Source organism: Lotus japonicus, chromosome 3 (genome assembly GCF_012489685.1).
Source record: "Lotus japonicus ecotype B-129 chromosome 3, LjGifu_v1.2".
Classification (NCBI taxonomy): Eukaryota; Viridiplantae; Streptophyta; class Magnoliopsida; order Fabales; family Fabaceae; genus Lotus; species Lotus japonicus.
The window spans coordinates 86072705-86089037 of NC_080043.1; the positions used below are offsets into that span (position 1 = coordinate 86072705).

General features: G+C 38.7%; 1 protein-coding gene across 1 annotated transcript; it reads left to right on the forward strand.

The window, feature by feature from the left end:
• The first annotated feature begins 12141 nt into the window (after positions 1-12141).
• Positions 12142-12778, forward strand: LOC130742904 (signaling peptide TAXIMIN 2-like). Its single transcript, XM_057595006.1, has 2 exons — positions 12142-12361; positions 12479-12778. The coding sequence occupies exons 1-2, from the start codon at positions 12252-12254 to the stop codon at positions 12600-12602; spliced, it is 234 nt and encodes a 77-aa protein (XP_057450989.1). The 5' UTR covers positions 12142-12251; the 3' UTR covers positions 12603-12778.
• The last annotated feature ends 3555 nt before the right edge of the window (positions 12779-16333 follow it).

Here is a 16333-nt window from a genome sequence, read left to right on the forward strand (position 1 = left end):
CATCCAAAGTGCCTATACCCCAATCTGAATTTCACAAGCCTACCACGAGCCATTCCAAATCACCAAACAGTAGGAACAGCAAGAAAGCACTATACTAATAGAAAATTAGGCCAATTAGAAATTAAGCAAAATTTCATTTTCGGTCAATTGAATAAGTATTGGCTACCAAATCCTTGCATAGGTTAATATCAATATCAACTTGATTTACATAAATTCTGCCTTTGTTTGCAAGAAACACTACTCAGATATAGACTCATCACTTGAATGCTAACACAATACATTATAACTAACTTACATATGGGTCTGATTTTTGCAACAGTAGCATTCTTTGAAAATGTTCCACAAGGATAGAAGAATGTCTTCATACCTGCACATCAAATATATATTTGGAATGAGAAGTATAGAGGAACTGGAAACTCTATTTACCTGCACATCACCCAATAGGTGGAATTAGCTACATGGATTAAACAACACCGTAATATCTTATCATGAATAATGTCTAAAGATAGACAATTTAAATCCAAATCTATACATGGTTTGGCGTATAATTTTTCTTGGTGTCCCTCTATCTCTAACTACTGGTCTACCTTATCTGGTATTCCCTCCTTACCGATGCGTCTATACAAGTCTTCTCCACATATCCCTAAATCACCCAAAAAGAGACCCTCCCATCTTTTCTACAATGAGTGCTAACTGCTACCTTGAATTTCTCTATAATGCTTGGATTCCTAATTTAATACAATTATAATATCAAAACAAATTAAACTGCAACAAAAAGGCATTCCAATTACAACACAATGTAATACACCACAGATAAGTATAAAAAACATAAAACTTAAACTCATAATCATCATCATCATACCAAAAAAAAAATCCTTCATTGAAATGGAAGGAGTTAACTTACCTATGAGAAAATCTGATAAGAGTAGCTTCAATGTCAGCAGAGTTTTTCAAGGATAACCCAATCGTTGGAATAACATCTGAAGATTCAGGCACAACCCGTGTCCTCAAATTGAAGAAAATCTTGAACTCATGATCTGATGCACGAAATGCGCCGGAGTTTTCAGAAACACCAAAATAAGTTACACCACACCACCCTCTGAGAATTCACTCCTGAACTTACTGAGATAGTTCTTCTTAATACAAGCCTCAATTTTGACACCCTATACAACAAAATAAAAGAACAAATTATAGGATATGCTTAAATTCCACATAGAAATAGAACTACAAAAATACAAAATAAAATAAATAACCTGTGAATCGATCAAGACAAGATTAATAGCATATGCTTTGCCAGGTTCATCAACAGGAAACATTTCCCACAATCAAAGAACGCGAACCTTAACTTTCCATGTATCTTGCCCTTTGCATAAGCTACGAAGGGGATGGAAAGGGCCAGCAGTAAAAGCCATAATTAACAACAACCAACAATTGTCTAAACGAAAGAGGAGATAAGTAAAGAAAAATTGCTCTGACCAAGAACACAAAAATGAACACAAGATGCCAATATTTATAGACAAGTGAAAGTGAGAAGCATTTCAAAAATACAATTAAATTCAATTACGTTTCAGAAGCAAGCCTGCTTGACAACTATGCATACCAAACCTCTGTTACTAACCTGACATGGCTTCTGATACAAATCTATTCTCCTCCTTCAGACAACACATTCTGAACAAATCCAAAACCTTCCTCAACAGTTCTATTTTCCTCCTTCGATTCATCACCTACCTCACAATGGCTTAAAGAAACTTAGGTCAGAATGACGAATTTTACCCCAAATCCTGGTCGAACAGGAAAACCTAAAATTTTGAATTCCTCCTTAAACACGCAACAGGGACAGGACCTGCAGGCATGATGATAACTCACGAACGCTTAGCAGGGAAACAATTATGACCTTCATCCCATACTCCATCAACGCGCTATGTGACGCCAACCATACAGAGAACCCCGAGTAGAATAGAGGCAAAAAAAGTCTCACAAGTGAGTGGCCAAGATTAAAGAGTGAAAATGGAGAGAGAGTGGAATAGACGACCCAGATTTGAAGTTCTTTTAGGAATAGTGATTTCTTGAGTCTCTTTTAAAGTGTAGTAGATTATATTATGTCTTGATTCATAGGCCGTAATTCACTATAACAAGGAAACTAAGTCCAACTACATAATGAGCCTCAAGGCCCAAACATGGATACTCACTAACTGGCCTAACAAGGAAAGCAAAACAGAACAATGCAAGTAGTAATCCAAGAAGCTAACATTTTAGAAATTGACAAAAATAATAATTCATTTGCTAAAGAGTTTTGATATATGTACACAAATATATTGAAGATTCTCGAGTTGGTCTGAAGCCTCAATTTTTACTAATGAGGGTATATTAAATTTTGGTTATTTTGCTCTAAGCAAATAAATCTTGAGGAGAATGTGATTTCACATGTCTCAGACATATACATGCTTAGGTAGTTAGTTCGTTAGATTGTACTATTTATATGGAAAAAAAGTTGTTGCAAAAAGATGATGGATTACCTGAGAGTGCAACTAGATCCGCAGTGGTGAGACCCTGAATCGCAAAAACAACTTTGAGCTAGTGCAGTGTGAATGATGGTCCTGGAAGATTTTGATTGGCGAGTAACTTATTAGCCTTCAAGTTGTCCCTTCTTCCCAATAGAACCTGCCACAAGGGACCTTCTCCATGTAAATATATACACACACATAATTAGATAAAGGTCACCATTTATTCTAAACAATCAAATAAAGTCTCCAAAACTGGAACAAAAATGAGATAGAAAAAAAAAACTATCAATTGTGTGAAACAATTTGGAGCTACCCCTTACAAAAACATAAGCGACTTGCGCAGATATCGCAAGAATGTCAGCACACGAAACTGTGGCGTCACCAAAATTGGAACAAAAATGAGATAGAAAAAAAAAGCTATCAATTGTGTGAAACAATCTGTAGCTACCCTTTACCAAAACATAAGCGACTTGCGCAGATATCGCAAAAATGTCAGCACACGAAACTGTGGCTGGACAGCTTGCTTCCACTGCAGTCTTTATATGGTTGACCACATCTAAGCCCCTTAGAGTGTTGATGTTGGGAAATGCCTCGTGCTCGCTTTGTATAGTGGCAATGTTGTTCAACAACACTGATCCATCACAACTTTGCCAATCTCAAATATAAAACAACTTTAATAGTTAAATCTTTTTTTATCTTAGAATTTTCCTTCCCATATATCCAATACTATTACCAAATAGTTTCTACTAGATATAATACTCGTGCGTTATCCGTGCGTTGCACAATTTTATTTATAATTTTTTTAATATTATATAAAATTATAGTTTAAATAAATAAATAATTAAACTTCAACTTTTACAATTATAATAAGTTATAACTGTAATAGCTTAAATATAATTTGGCAAATTTATATTTATTCAACTTTGATCATAATTATTTTTCTTTGTTATGCTTTCTGAAGGCATTTTGACTAATATATATAGTAGATCAAAAGATATAACTTAACGAATCTTTTTCAAATAATACACAATGAGTTATAGTTAATAGAAATTACCTTATGATTTTGCACAACATTTTGATGACCTCAAAATCAAACCACCTTCTGCCCCGAAAGTGCGTTCCAATGTGTGGAGTGCCCCAGATTAGGGGCTGCTCAAAATCAATACTGATGGCTCCTCGAAGTAGGCCTGTCCAAAATTTTTTTGGCCGACCGAACCCGACCGGCCCGTGGCAAAAAAAAGGCTTTTCGGGCGGGCCGGGTCGGTTATCGGGTCTGGCAATTTAAAAAAACCGGTTTTAACCGGTCTGGTTCGGTCGGGGTCGGTCTGGGTTCTAAACCGACCGGCCCGACCGATTAGGGATAAAAAAAAAAAGGAGGTTCCAGCGGCCCAGCCCATTGTGTGTGGTGAGGGGAGGGAAAAAAAAAGGCTTCAGCAAACCCTAGCCCATTACCCCACCCACATAAATACTCTAAACCTAGTTCCCTCACCCTCCCAAACCCGCCGTCCCAACCTCTCTCTCTCTCTCAACCTCTAAACTCTCATTCTCTTCTTCTCTCAACTTCTGCTCTCTCTCTCTCAGACCAGCCGCCGCCACCACCACCCTTCTCCTCATCCTCTGCGCCGCCATCCACTGCGCCGCCACCACGCTTCTCCTTATCCTCCCGCCACCACCCTTCTCCTCCTCCTCCACTCTGCCGCCACTTCGACATCTCCATCACACATCTCAGAATCTCCTCACACATCTCAAACCCTAGCCACTCCACCACCACAGTGCACCTGCATGCTTCATCCTCCATGCTTCTCTAATCCGAAATAGTCTGTTCATCTTCGTTACCATCGATTCTGATGTGAAATCGCAAGGACGAAGTGAACAATCTATTTCGCATGAGGAAAGCAATGGAATCGTTCTCTCCGGATCTGATCTGACATCGATTTTGTTCTTGGTTTGGTTTATGTTCATCTTACTGAAAAATTAGGGTTCTATGTTCATCTTACTGAAAAATTAGGGTTCTGACTATGTTCATCTTACTGAAAGTAGGGTTCTATGTTCATGAAATTAGGGTCTCTGCAAAACCTGTGTAACCGACCCGACCCGCCCGTTACCCGACCAACCCGAAACCGATCCAAACCGACACATCTCATGGTCGGTTACGGGCCCAGTTTTATGCCATGTGGGTTCGGTCGGTGGAGCTTTTTGGGCCCGAAACCGACCGAACCCGACCGGTGGACACCCCTACCTCGAAGGGCAATCCTGGACCCAGTGGCGTAGGCGGCGTGATCAGAAATCATGCGAAGGAGTTTGTGGGATGATTTTCTGAGGTCGTGGGAACTAGATGGGCCTACGAAGTAGAGGTAATTGTTATTCTGAAAGCCCTTCAATTTTGCAAACAACATGCTCTTCGTCACCTTATGCTAGAAAGTGATTCTACTCTAGCAGTGGGTTGGGTTAACAATAAACAGAACATGCCTTGAAAATTAAGCAATGACCTAAACTTGATTGATTTACTGAAAGGTGAATTGGATATGGTGGAGATCACTCACATAATCAGAGAAGCCAATATACTAGCGGACCACCTTGCAAAATCTGGTGTGGAGAGAGCTTCCCCTTTAAGCGTTTTCTTTCGCTTGGGCTCGGCATAAAATGTCATGACTATGTTTCTGGAATTCACCTCCATGTGCTGTTTTGCTTGCCTTTTATCTTTGATGTTTCCTTTCTATCTTGCTTTTTGTAATGCTGTTACTCTTTTCGTGTTTTCTTGTTTTAGCCTACTTGAGAGGGCTGGTCTCAAGTTATCCTTGTATCAATATATCAGTTTTGTTCTTTCAAAAAAAAATAGAACCTTTTTTCTATGTTCTAACTCTCATTCCCGTTTTAAATACATATTTAAAAACATAAAACAACCCTTTTCAACACTTTACCCCCGACTATGTTTAACATGAACAACAAAAATATATAACTAATCTCTTGTCATGAATTATATATTTTATGACTCATGTTAATGTTTATAAATGAGAGCTAGCAAATGATGTAGTGAGAGTTTAAAAAAATTATACATGAACGAAGCAATTATGGAAGTGAAGTCTCAAGAGGCTAGCACGGATGTGTGGTTCAATGAACACGATATCGTAGAGGCGGGGACAAGTTTCACTATGGAAGTTGGGACTCAGCAGCTCAGCATCATCACTATTTGGGATTGCTGCATGCATCGGCGAAGCATACAACATCACCACAATAGCCCGCCACATTAGGGTTATCAAGGGGAGCCTATAAACAACAATGAAAAGAGAATTGTAATTAGTTCCACATTTTCTAAAGGGAAGAAAATGTGACACTACTAAATATTTTTAAAATACAATGATAAGTCTTTTGAACTTAACTTTTAAAATATTTTTTGTAAATAAAAGTTATTATATTTAAAATACAATATAAATAGGAGAAGACGGAAATATGGAAAACAAACTTGCCTAAAACAATCTATCATGCATGGAACCTGAATTTATTTCTCTTGAGTTAGCTAGCTAAGAAGCAAAATTGCTAAGAAGTTTGTTATACCTTCGTGTGAAATACTTACACCAACAACCTTTCTTCAATGTGATTCACAAGAAACAATCAAAGTGGCTAAAAACAATGCTTACAATGAATATAAAATACATATACGTGTAGGTCATAATGTTTGTTAGGCAATCTACTAAAAAGAGTTTGATATTTTTTTTTTTTGAAGGTTAACTTCTGTTTCTCATTCAAGAAAGAGCAATTTGAGCTGCTGGAAATACATTATTTTGGATCAAAAGTGAGGTCCCCGGGGGGTCTTCCTCAATCCAACAAGTGTCAACAGACCTACAAGCTAGGTTTGCAAGAAAATCTGCTACTTTGTTGCCCGATCTCTTGACGTGAGAAACAGAAAAACAACAAAAACCTTGAGAAAGGTGTTTACATGATCTAATGACATCGTGCAAGTAGGAGTCTCCTAAATTCCTTCTCCATTGTTGCACCAAAATTAGTGAATCGGTTTCCAAGGAAATTTGTGTAAAACCCAGTTGTCTTGTCCAATCCAGAGCCCATTTAATTCCTAGGGCTTCTGCCATTGTAGAGTCCTCTTGTGTAATGGCTTTCCTAGTTGCTGCTGCCATTGTTCGCCCTTCGTGGTTTCTAATGATTGCTCCAAAGCCCATTCCATCTGATTTAATTGCTGCATTCACGTTCAGTTTATACATTCCCAACGCTGGTGGGGACCAAGTTGAAGGTGACATCTCCTGGAAAGGATTCTCCTGTTTCTGTTCCCTTCCAATGCGGGTTTGTGCTGCTTTGTTTATCGTCTTCTCAACGTCCCACAACTGACCTTCGAAAACCCGAGTGTTTCTTCGCTTCCACAGCGTCCAGGCCAGGTTAAACACCTCCGCCATGGTCTCAAAGCTAGGGTGTTCAAGTATTCGCTCCAGCCATTCTTTGAAGTTATCGTTCAGATTATTTGGTATTTGGATGTTAAGTTGGGAGCCAAACCAGATTCTGCAAGTTCTGCTACAGGATAAGAGTGCATGAGTTGTTGTTTCCTCTCCTTCTCCACAGAGTGTGCAAGTTGGATCAAGATTGATACCCCTTCTTTTTAGGTTTGAGAACACTGGTAGGACATTCTTACAAGCTCTCCACATGAATTCTTTACAGCTAGGCAACACTTCCACTGCCCATATCTTCTTCCACAACAACAATCCGCTTAAGTTTGAAGGTCCAACCTCACCTTGTCGAGAGCCTACTCCTTTGAGAACTTTGTAGCCTCCTTTTACTGTGTAAATGCCATTAATGCTGTCTTTCCAAATGAGCTTATCCCTGGTTTCCACCTCGGGAATTTGAATTTGGAGGATCCTAGCCACGTCAATGGGTAGGAAAGAAGCCCTGATGAGGGTTTCATTCCATGTCCTGCTATCAGCATTTATCAACCTATTAACGGTTGTAATATTTCCTGCTTCTCTTCTCAAAGTAGCCACTTTCCCACTGTTCGAACCTGGCAGCCAGGAATCAGACCAAACATCTATACTTTCTCCATTTCCCACTTTCCACATACTGCCTGTGTTGATCATATCCTTTGCAGCAAAATACTTTTCCACAAGAAGCTAGAGTTTGTTCCCCTCCTTGCTTCCCCTAGCTCACTTTTTGGGTAATACCTGGCTTTAATGACTTTTGTCATAAGAGAGTTCCCTCTATTTTGTAGCCTCCACCACTGTTTTCCAAGCATGGCAACATTAAAATTGTGAAAAGACTTGAAACCGAGCCCTCCAAAGCTTTTTGGGGTGGCTAAAGAGTCCCACTTAATCCAATTCATCTTCTTTGCTTCTGCATTTCCTCCCCAATAAAAGCTATTGATCATTTTTTCAATCTCGGAGCAAAGGGTCGAAGGGAGGAGGAACAAACCCATCACAAACGAGGGAATAGCTTGGGCCACCGACTTGATTAGTACTCCTCTTCCGGCCCTTGAGAGTGCTTTTTCCTTCCATCCTTTGAGCTTTTTCCAGATTCGATCTCGCACAAAGTTGAAAACTTGGATTTTTGATCTCCCCACGATAGTTGGAAGACCCAAGTATTTCTCATGTCTTTCCACCGCCTTTACACCAAGAAGCTGTTCAAGCTCATTAATTCGGGTACTAGGCACATTTCGGCTTAGGGAAAGCTCCGATTTGTCGAAATTAATCCTTTGTCCGGAGAAGGTCTCATAGTCTTGGAGGATGCCTTTGAGGATTGTTGCTTCAGCCACCGTTGCTCTTGCAAGGAGGATACTATCGTCGGCGAACAATAGGTGTGAGATTGAAGGGGCGGTTGGTGTCACTTTGATGCCATGAAGGCTTCCATCCTCTACTTTTGATCTTATCATAGCTGAAAAAACTTCAGAACACAAGATAAACAAGTAAGGGGATAAGGGGTCTCCTTGTCTAAGACCCCTCTCCGGTGTAAAACTTTTACAAGGTTGGCCATTTAACATTACCTGGAAAGAAACTGTGGAGACGCACCCCATGATCAAGTTGGTCCACTTAGTTGAGAAACCCATATGTTCAAGGGTGCTCTTCAAGAAGGGTCATTCGACTCGGTCGTAAGCCTTTGACATGTCGGTTTTGAGCGCCATCACTCCTTTCACACCCCTTGTTTTCCTCTTCATGTAGTGGAAACATTCATGGGCCACAATGGCATTGTCAGTTATGAGTCTCCCGGGGACAAAAGCACTTTGGGTGTCTTCCACAATGTCATCAAGGATCCCTTTCAATCGGTTGGCAATTGTTTTGGTGACCAATTTGAACACCACGTTACATAGACTTATTGGTCTGAAATCCTTTGCATGCTCCGGCTTCTTCACTTTTGGTATCAAGGTGATGAGGGTTTGATTAATTTGACTCGGGTCCATCCCATCATTTAAGATTTTGAGCACATAATTACATACCTCATGCTGGATTGTTGGCCAGAACTTTTGGTAGAATAATGTAGGGGTGCCATCCAAACCGGGTGCTTTAGTTGGGTGCATTTGTTTAAGTGCAACTCTAATCTCCTCTTCGATGAAAGGTGTGTCTAGCCAGGCCCTATGCTCCGTTGTGACCCTGTTGCTCACCAGGAAGGTAAGAGACTCACAATTCCTAGGATTTGTCGAGGTGAACAGCTCCTTGAAGTAGTTTGTTAGCACATCTTCTATGTCCTCTTCCTCCCTCCAAACCACTCCTTGGTCATCTTTTATTCTCACAATTTCATTCCTTGATTGTCTTTGTGAAGCTTTTCTGTGGAAATACTTGGTATTACGGTCTCCATGAGCTAGCCAAGTGGCTCGGGATCTTTGGCTCCACATCACCTCTTCCATCTTTAGCAGTTCTTCGAGCTCATTCTCTTTCTCAAGGGTCTTCTTTCTTACTTTCTCATCCTGGGTTTCAGCTTGCAGTTTTTCCAATTCCTTTAGCAGAGCTTTGATTCGTTTTGGTATGCTCCCAATCTCTACCTCAGCCCATTCTTTTAGATTTGCTGCTACGAGCCCCAGCTTTGAGTTTATGTTGCCATAGCCTCCTGGCCAAGAATGTTTTACAATTTGCTCACAATCTTCACTTCTCAGCCACATCTCTTCGAACCTATAGAGCCTCTCTTTGTTTCTTTTCCTTCTTTTTCGGTTTGAGGTGATAACCGCTATCGGATTGTGGTCTGATCTGTAGCGTGGGAGGTGGTTGACCTCTGAAAATGGCCAAAGTTGTCTCCATTTGTCATTTGCCATTGCTCTATCAAGCTTTTCTTCTATGGTCTCAGGGGCCTTCCTTCTGTTTGACCACGTGTATTTATACCCAAAGAAACCCAAGTCAAAGAGGCCACAATCATCTACTGCTTCTTGGAACGCTTTTGCTTCCTCAAAATTAAAAGGGTTGCCCCTTTTCTTCTCCCCTTTACATAGTATTTCGTTGAAATCCCCCAAGCAAAGCCATGGCTTGTTGGCTTGAGGGGTTGTAGCCCGTAACAAATCCCATGTTTTCCACTTGTTCTCAGATTCTGGATGTCCGTAGATTCCCGTCACCCACATACTCTCATCTTCAAACTCATGTTTTATTTCCATCATCATGTGGTTCAGGGACATGGAGGTTAGGTTGACTTCTATGGCTGATCCCCAAAGACAGGCAATTCCACCACCTCTTGCTCTCCCCTCCCCAGCACAATCAACAGCCACCACATGTTCCATGCCTCCTATGTTTCGAAGCCTTTGCATTTCACCAGCTTTTTTCCTTGTCTCGGTTAAGAACACAAGGTCGGGGCGTTCAAGTTTTATGAGCTTTCGCAAAGCTCTAACTGCCCGTGGCGCCCCAAGGCCACGGCAGTTCCAACTAATGAGTTTCATGTCTCTCGACGGGACTGTTCCACAGTCCTCGCCGCTTCCATCTTCTGTTTTTGGTACACTGGGCATAGATCAGTCTCCATATCGGTGGCAAAATCCATCTCCAAATCCTTTCTCTTTGCAGCCTCATACGTGTGGGTTTGTTCACTAGTTTGGGGTCTGCTTCGAGTTATTCTCTTCCATTTTCCGGCTTCATTTCCTTGTGGCTCGACTTTACCTTCACCACTCTCCTCATTTTCAGTTTGTTGCATTGTCTTTAGTGTTGCCTCCTTTTGGTGGACCACATGTGCTTGTCCGTTCTTGTCTCCTATCTCCACTACTGGGATAATTAAGGCCTCCACTACCTCCTTCTCCGTAATTATTGCGGTCAAACCTTTGTCTCCTTGGAGAGAGCAGTTCACGAGAGATTCCACAATTAAGTCCTCTGTTGTCTCCCGTTCCACACCCACTTTTTGAGGTTCATTTACTTTGGTGGGATCTTGCTCTGTATCCCCTGTTCCCCTGTCTGAGTACACATTTAGCTTGTTTTTTCCTTTGTTTTCTACCCCTTTGTCTCTTTCGCTTCCCACCTCTTTCTCTATCGGTTGCTTGAAGAGTTGTCAGATTAGGGGTTTTGGCCTTGCTTCCTGTCTCATCACTGTCATACCGGCTGGCTTCAGGGGGGACGCTCTCACCCATGGGCCATAGGGCAGATTTTGTAGATCATCTTCTTGCCACCCATCATCCTTTAGCTCGCAGTCCTTCAGAATGTGGTCCAGACCCCCACAACCAAAGCAGAAGTCAGCGAGTCTTTCATACTTGAAAAGGAGCTTGATTGCTGGTTTCTTCTCTCTGGGTATGATGGTTCTCAGGAGTCTTTCATACACGAGTTTGATATTTTTGAGTATGTAAGAATGAAAGAAATCTTGTGAATTTTTTACATTTATTAAAAAAGTTGTTTTGAGTACGTCGAGAAAGATAAGTCTTAAGCATTGGTAAAAAGAAAAGTATGGTAGATATTCATTTATTAGTCCAACTAAGTCATAGAATTACTTTTATACACTACACTTTCATCCTTATGTGTTACTATTGACTGAATTAATTCCAATTCACTAATATTCTATTTTTCTTTTATATTGGCGTTAGAAAGTGAAAAGCTTACACAACTTTGAAAAGGATAAAAACAAATTTGGAATATTGGGGAGAACAGAGACAACAACGATTGTCTTGAATCCTTTTGCACTCAATATAGTTTATGGAAGAGTGATAAGATTATACAAACGTCTCTAACATGAAAGAAATAGTGGTCTTCTTAGAGATACAATATAAAGTATTTTCTTCATTTCTTTTAATTTTTCGGGTACGGTTGTAGAGATTTCAACATATATAGATTATGAGTGCACATTATATACATAAAATTGCGCTAACTTTTGGGAAGTAAATCTAACACTGAATTGCATCAGAGACCTGCTAGAAATTTTGAGCAATTTCCACAACTAACATTTTCAGCAAGAGCAACACTTTCAAAACTGAATATGAAACGGTCAACAATTAGAACCCAATAAAAAGTCAATGTCAATGTGGGAGATTAAAATCTTAAAAACAATAAGATATGACGGCCAACTAACCTACGAGAGATCCACCGATACATGAACATGGAAAGAAACTTCCAGAAAATGAAGTACCAATACTAACCCTATTTCTGACACATAAACCACCAGAACGGCAAGGGTATTTTAGTATACTCAGGAATGTTCTCAACTGGCGTCCGCGGCTATAAAAAATAATTTGAAAAAATCAACTCACACAAACACGCTTACTCGCTTATTATAAAACCCTAATTTTCACTCCTTGTTCTTCTTCTTCACATTCCCAAAATCAAAACCTGATTACAGAGTAAAAGATTCAGATAGAGAGAAAATATGGCAGATGATGATTGTCAATGCAGGCCTCTGGGTTTCTTGATTGGATTACCCTTCGCTCTCTTGGCCTTGGTTTTATCCCTTGTTGGTGCAGTTATCTGGATTCTTGGGTACGCAACAATTTCTTTCAAATTTGATAGATCTAGTAAAATCCAATTGATATCAAACAATGTGTTAGTCTTTTTTGAGTTTTTGATTCTGAATGTGAATTGTGAATTTTGTTGCAGGTCTGTGTTGAGTTGCTTGTGTCCGTGTTGCATTTGTTGTGCTGGATTGGCGAATTTGGCTGTGGGACTTGTAAAGCTTCCAATTCGGATTGTTAGATGGTTCACTCACCAGATTCCTTGTTAGATGATCATGTGATTAGCACATTCGTTTGTAGCGGTTCTTGTTGGACCTTTCTTTTTCTTGGGATTTGCCTTAATAATTTGGTTTTATTATGATCTTCAATCGTTTCTGTTTGATTCTTTCTTGTAAAAAAGTGATTGTGCCAACATTCAATGAACTTGTGATATTGGATAGTTGAATAGTGGTGATTCATTGACTTGCTACGTTCTTGGTTACACAACTGAATTGGGCACGATTACTTAATAATACAAGCTATATACCCTAGATTTTGCTTTTTGATAAATGCAACTTGAATCACGTGTCTGCCATGTAATTAAGTATGCACTAAAGTTATTTAAAGTTTAGATTTAGGAAATGATTTTTAGATTGGTCTTCTACTAATCTCCTCAACATGGTATTAATGCTCTGTTTTGTAGGATTAAATGTGTCATCTTCTTAATTTTCTTATCAAAAAAGATACTACATGTGTAGTTGCTTCAAGAACATATTTGATATAGCGGTGGAATTTTTTAGCCTACACCCAACACCCAATATGGACCTTAGGCTTAACACTCATTTGGAATCAAGAAGCAATTTTTAATTTTTTTGAGCTTATTTAGTTCGTTCTCTAGTAAATAAGTTTCAGCAAGCTATCCAAATAGACTTTTAGTCCATTAATGAGAGTTGGGATTTGAGATGATAAGATAGAGTGGATGCTATAGTCGCTGAGGCTTCTGCTAGGAGATTGGGAGGGAATTTTGGGTTTCCTATTCGTAAGGCTTTGCGTTTTCTAGAGTTTTAAGTATGAAAAAAAATAGGCTTAATTGCACTTTTCGTCCCTGATATATACACCTTGTGCAATTTTGGTCCCCTTTATTTAAAACGAGCAATTTTAGTACACTAAAGATCTAGACGTGACAATTGGGTCCTTCCGTTAGTTGTTGTTAAATTCCAAACGGAATATTCTTTTCTGGATTCCTTTTTACTAATTACACCACTAGGAATGCCACATTATTAATTAAATAAATAAAAACAAAATAAATAAAACAAATTAATTAAAAAAATAAAATTAATCATATTGAACCCTAATCCCAAATTTATAACATCTCAGTTCAGAACCTCCAGCCCACAACCACAGTTGCTCCCAACTCTCCTGAATTCTTCTCAATCCAACAACCAACGCATCAAGCCGATCTGGACATGGCCTCTTTTCCTCCGCCTTTAAGCATGTTCATCTTCCATTCTTCCTCGTCTTCATCTTCACACACGAAGAGAGAGAAAGCCAGATCAAGAGTGGATGAAGGTGAGTCTCCAGATTGAGGTTGTCTTTGGAGCGGTGGTGCGCCTCCAGAACGAGAGAAAGCCAAATCCATGTTGTCTCTGGAACGGTGGTGCGTCTCCAGATCCAAGAGGGAGAGAAATGGTCGTGGAAGGGGAAGAGGCTTCGCCGGAGCCACCGCATGTCTTCCTCCACCGTCTCCATATCTCTTCTTCTTTTTCCCTCTCTCGTTGTCTTGATCTTGTTTCACCTAGCTTCGTCGATTGGGCATGGGGAGAAACTTGAGAAGGGAATAAATTGATTTTTGATTATGGAATTTCCATAGCTTCTTATTGATTCTGAATTTGTTGTTGCTTCTCAATTTTTTTCCAGATTTTTGTTGTTGTTGCTTGCAATTACTGCACTGTCCACACTTGAATTACAGTGTTTGTGAGAGGGGTTATCACTTATTGGAGGAAGCTCTTGCTGATTATCAGAGCATATCAGATTTTGTTGTTGTTGATTCATTGGAGATGAAGGTGGAGGGTGATTAGGGATTAATGATTTAATTAGAATTAAAGTTAAATAAATTGTATATTTTTAGAATTTTTATTAATTTAATTTTATTACGTGGAATCTAATGGTAAAATGTGTCAGCGCCACATCATTAATGAACGCCACGTATGTAAATTATGTTTGGAATTGAACAGCAACTAACGGAAAACTAACGGAAGGACCTAATTGTCACGTCCAAATCTTTGATGTACCAAAATTGCTCCTTTTAAATAAAGGGGACCAAAATTGTACAAGAGGTATAGATCAGGGGCGAAAAATGCAATTAAGCCAAAAAAATATGAAAAGTACTAGCAACGCTCACTTTAGCCTTATTTCCAACCCTCTTTCATTGTTTCGTTGAAAAATATGTGGAATCCACTAAAAATAAGCAACTCTCATGTTGATTGGTTATAATTCATGTGTGGACTAAATATCAGAGTTTCACCTCCAATTCAGTGAGATCTACATGAATTTTAAGCAATTAATGAGAAAATGTTGAAAAGCGAATACTCCATCCGTTCCTATTTAACTGTTCACTTTGGGTGGAGGCACACATATTAAGGGTGTGATTAATTTTGTTGATTTTTAGAAAAAGTGAGGATTATTTTTCTATTTTACCCTTTAAAGTATGTGTTATCTCTCTTCATTTATTATACTGATAAGGGCATTTGTTGTAAAAACATCATTTAATACTCTTTTGAAATGCTAAGTGAACAATTAAATAGAAACAAAAAAGTTTCTTCAAAGTGAAAAGTTAAATAGAAATGGAGGGACTAATTCAAACCCTCCTCTCCAAGTATTCTTTGCAGGTTGATGTGTACTTTGCCCCACTTTCGTTATTTTTTTTGTCAAAGTCTGTCTTTAATCAGCCATGTTATTGGTTGCTCTGTTTGGGCTTTGGCCTTCTCTTTTTTGGTTTTTTTTTGTTACAAATGCTTAAACTCTCTTTTTTGGTTTTGCCCTTTAAATGAGATCATATTGACAAAAACATTATATGCACTAAAAAAGAGTCTTTTTTTCAGCTCATGTGAAAATAAAACAGTTTTTTTTTTATTTGTAACAAGAGGAAAATTAACAGAGTCTAGATACAGTACATTATATTTTTTTTTTGAACTCATAAAAAAATATATTGTGTTTATCCTCATATCTGTGTTTAGGGTAACTTTTATTACTTGCATTCCTGTCTTCTTGTATTTGGATTTAGCACCCCTTGTGCTAAATTTGAATACAATTTTTTTGGCTAATAACGAAAAAACTTGCATGGGTTTTTGGAACTGCTGGTTGAAGGTTGGGTGGTGAGAGTAATGAGTCTATGGGTTTGACTTTTTGTTAGAGTTTTTGGGTTTGGCTGAGGTTAGGATTAGGGTTTACTCAAAATAAAGATTGAGTTGGGTTGATGAAATGAGAAGACCATTTGATTTGGATTTTTTCTCCTCTTTTTTACTTTTTTTGACATCATAAATTTAACCTGAAAATATTAATTTGAGATGTGATGAAGACTAATAATGAAGAATATCAAGATGATGAAGAAGATGTTGAAGATGAACGAGGAAGATGAACATGAAGACAATGATCTATTTTATTTCTGGATTTTGTTTAATTTATTTATGAATTAGACTAATTTAGTTAATTAGGGATTTTTATTTTTTATTTTAATTTAATTATACATGTGGAAATAGAAAAATTAACCCTTTGTTTGGTAGGGAAGAAAGAGATAAAGAAGAGAGAGTATAGAAGATATAAGATGAGTAGAGAATATATGAAAAATATGGTAGATTTAATATGGTGTTTGGCATGATAAAAAGATAAGAGAGCTAATGAAGAAAGAATGAGGTGTAAAGTAGTCTTTTAGTGTAAAAGATGGTTTTATCCTGTTAATATATATATTAAAATATAGTGGCAGGTAAATGAGTGTATATGATGGTTAAGGACAAAATAGTAA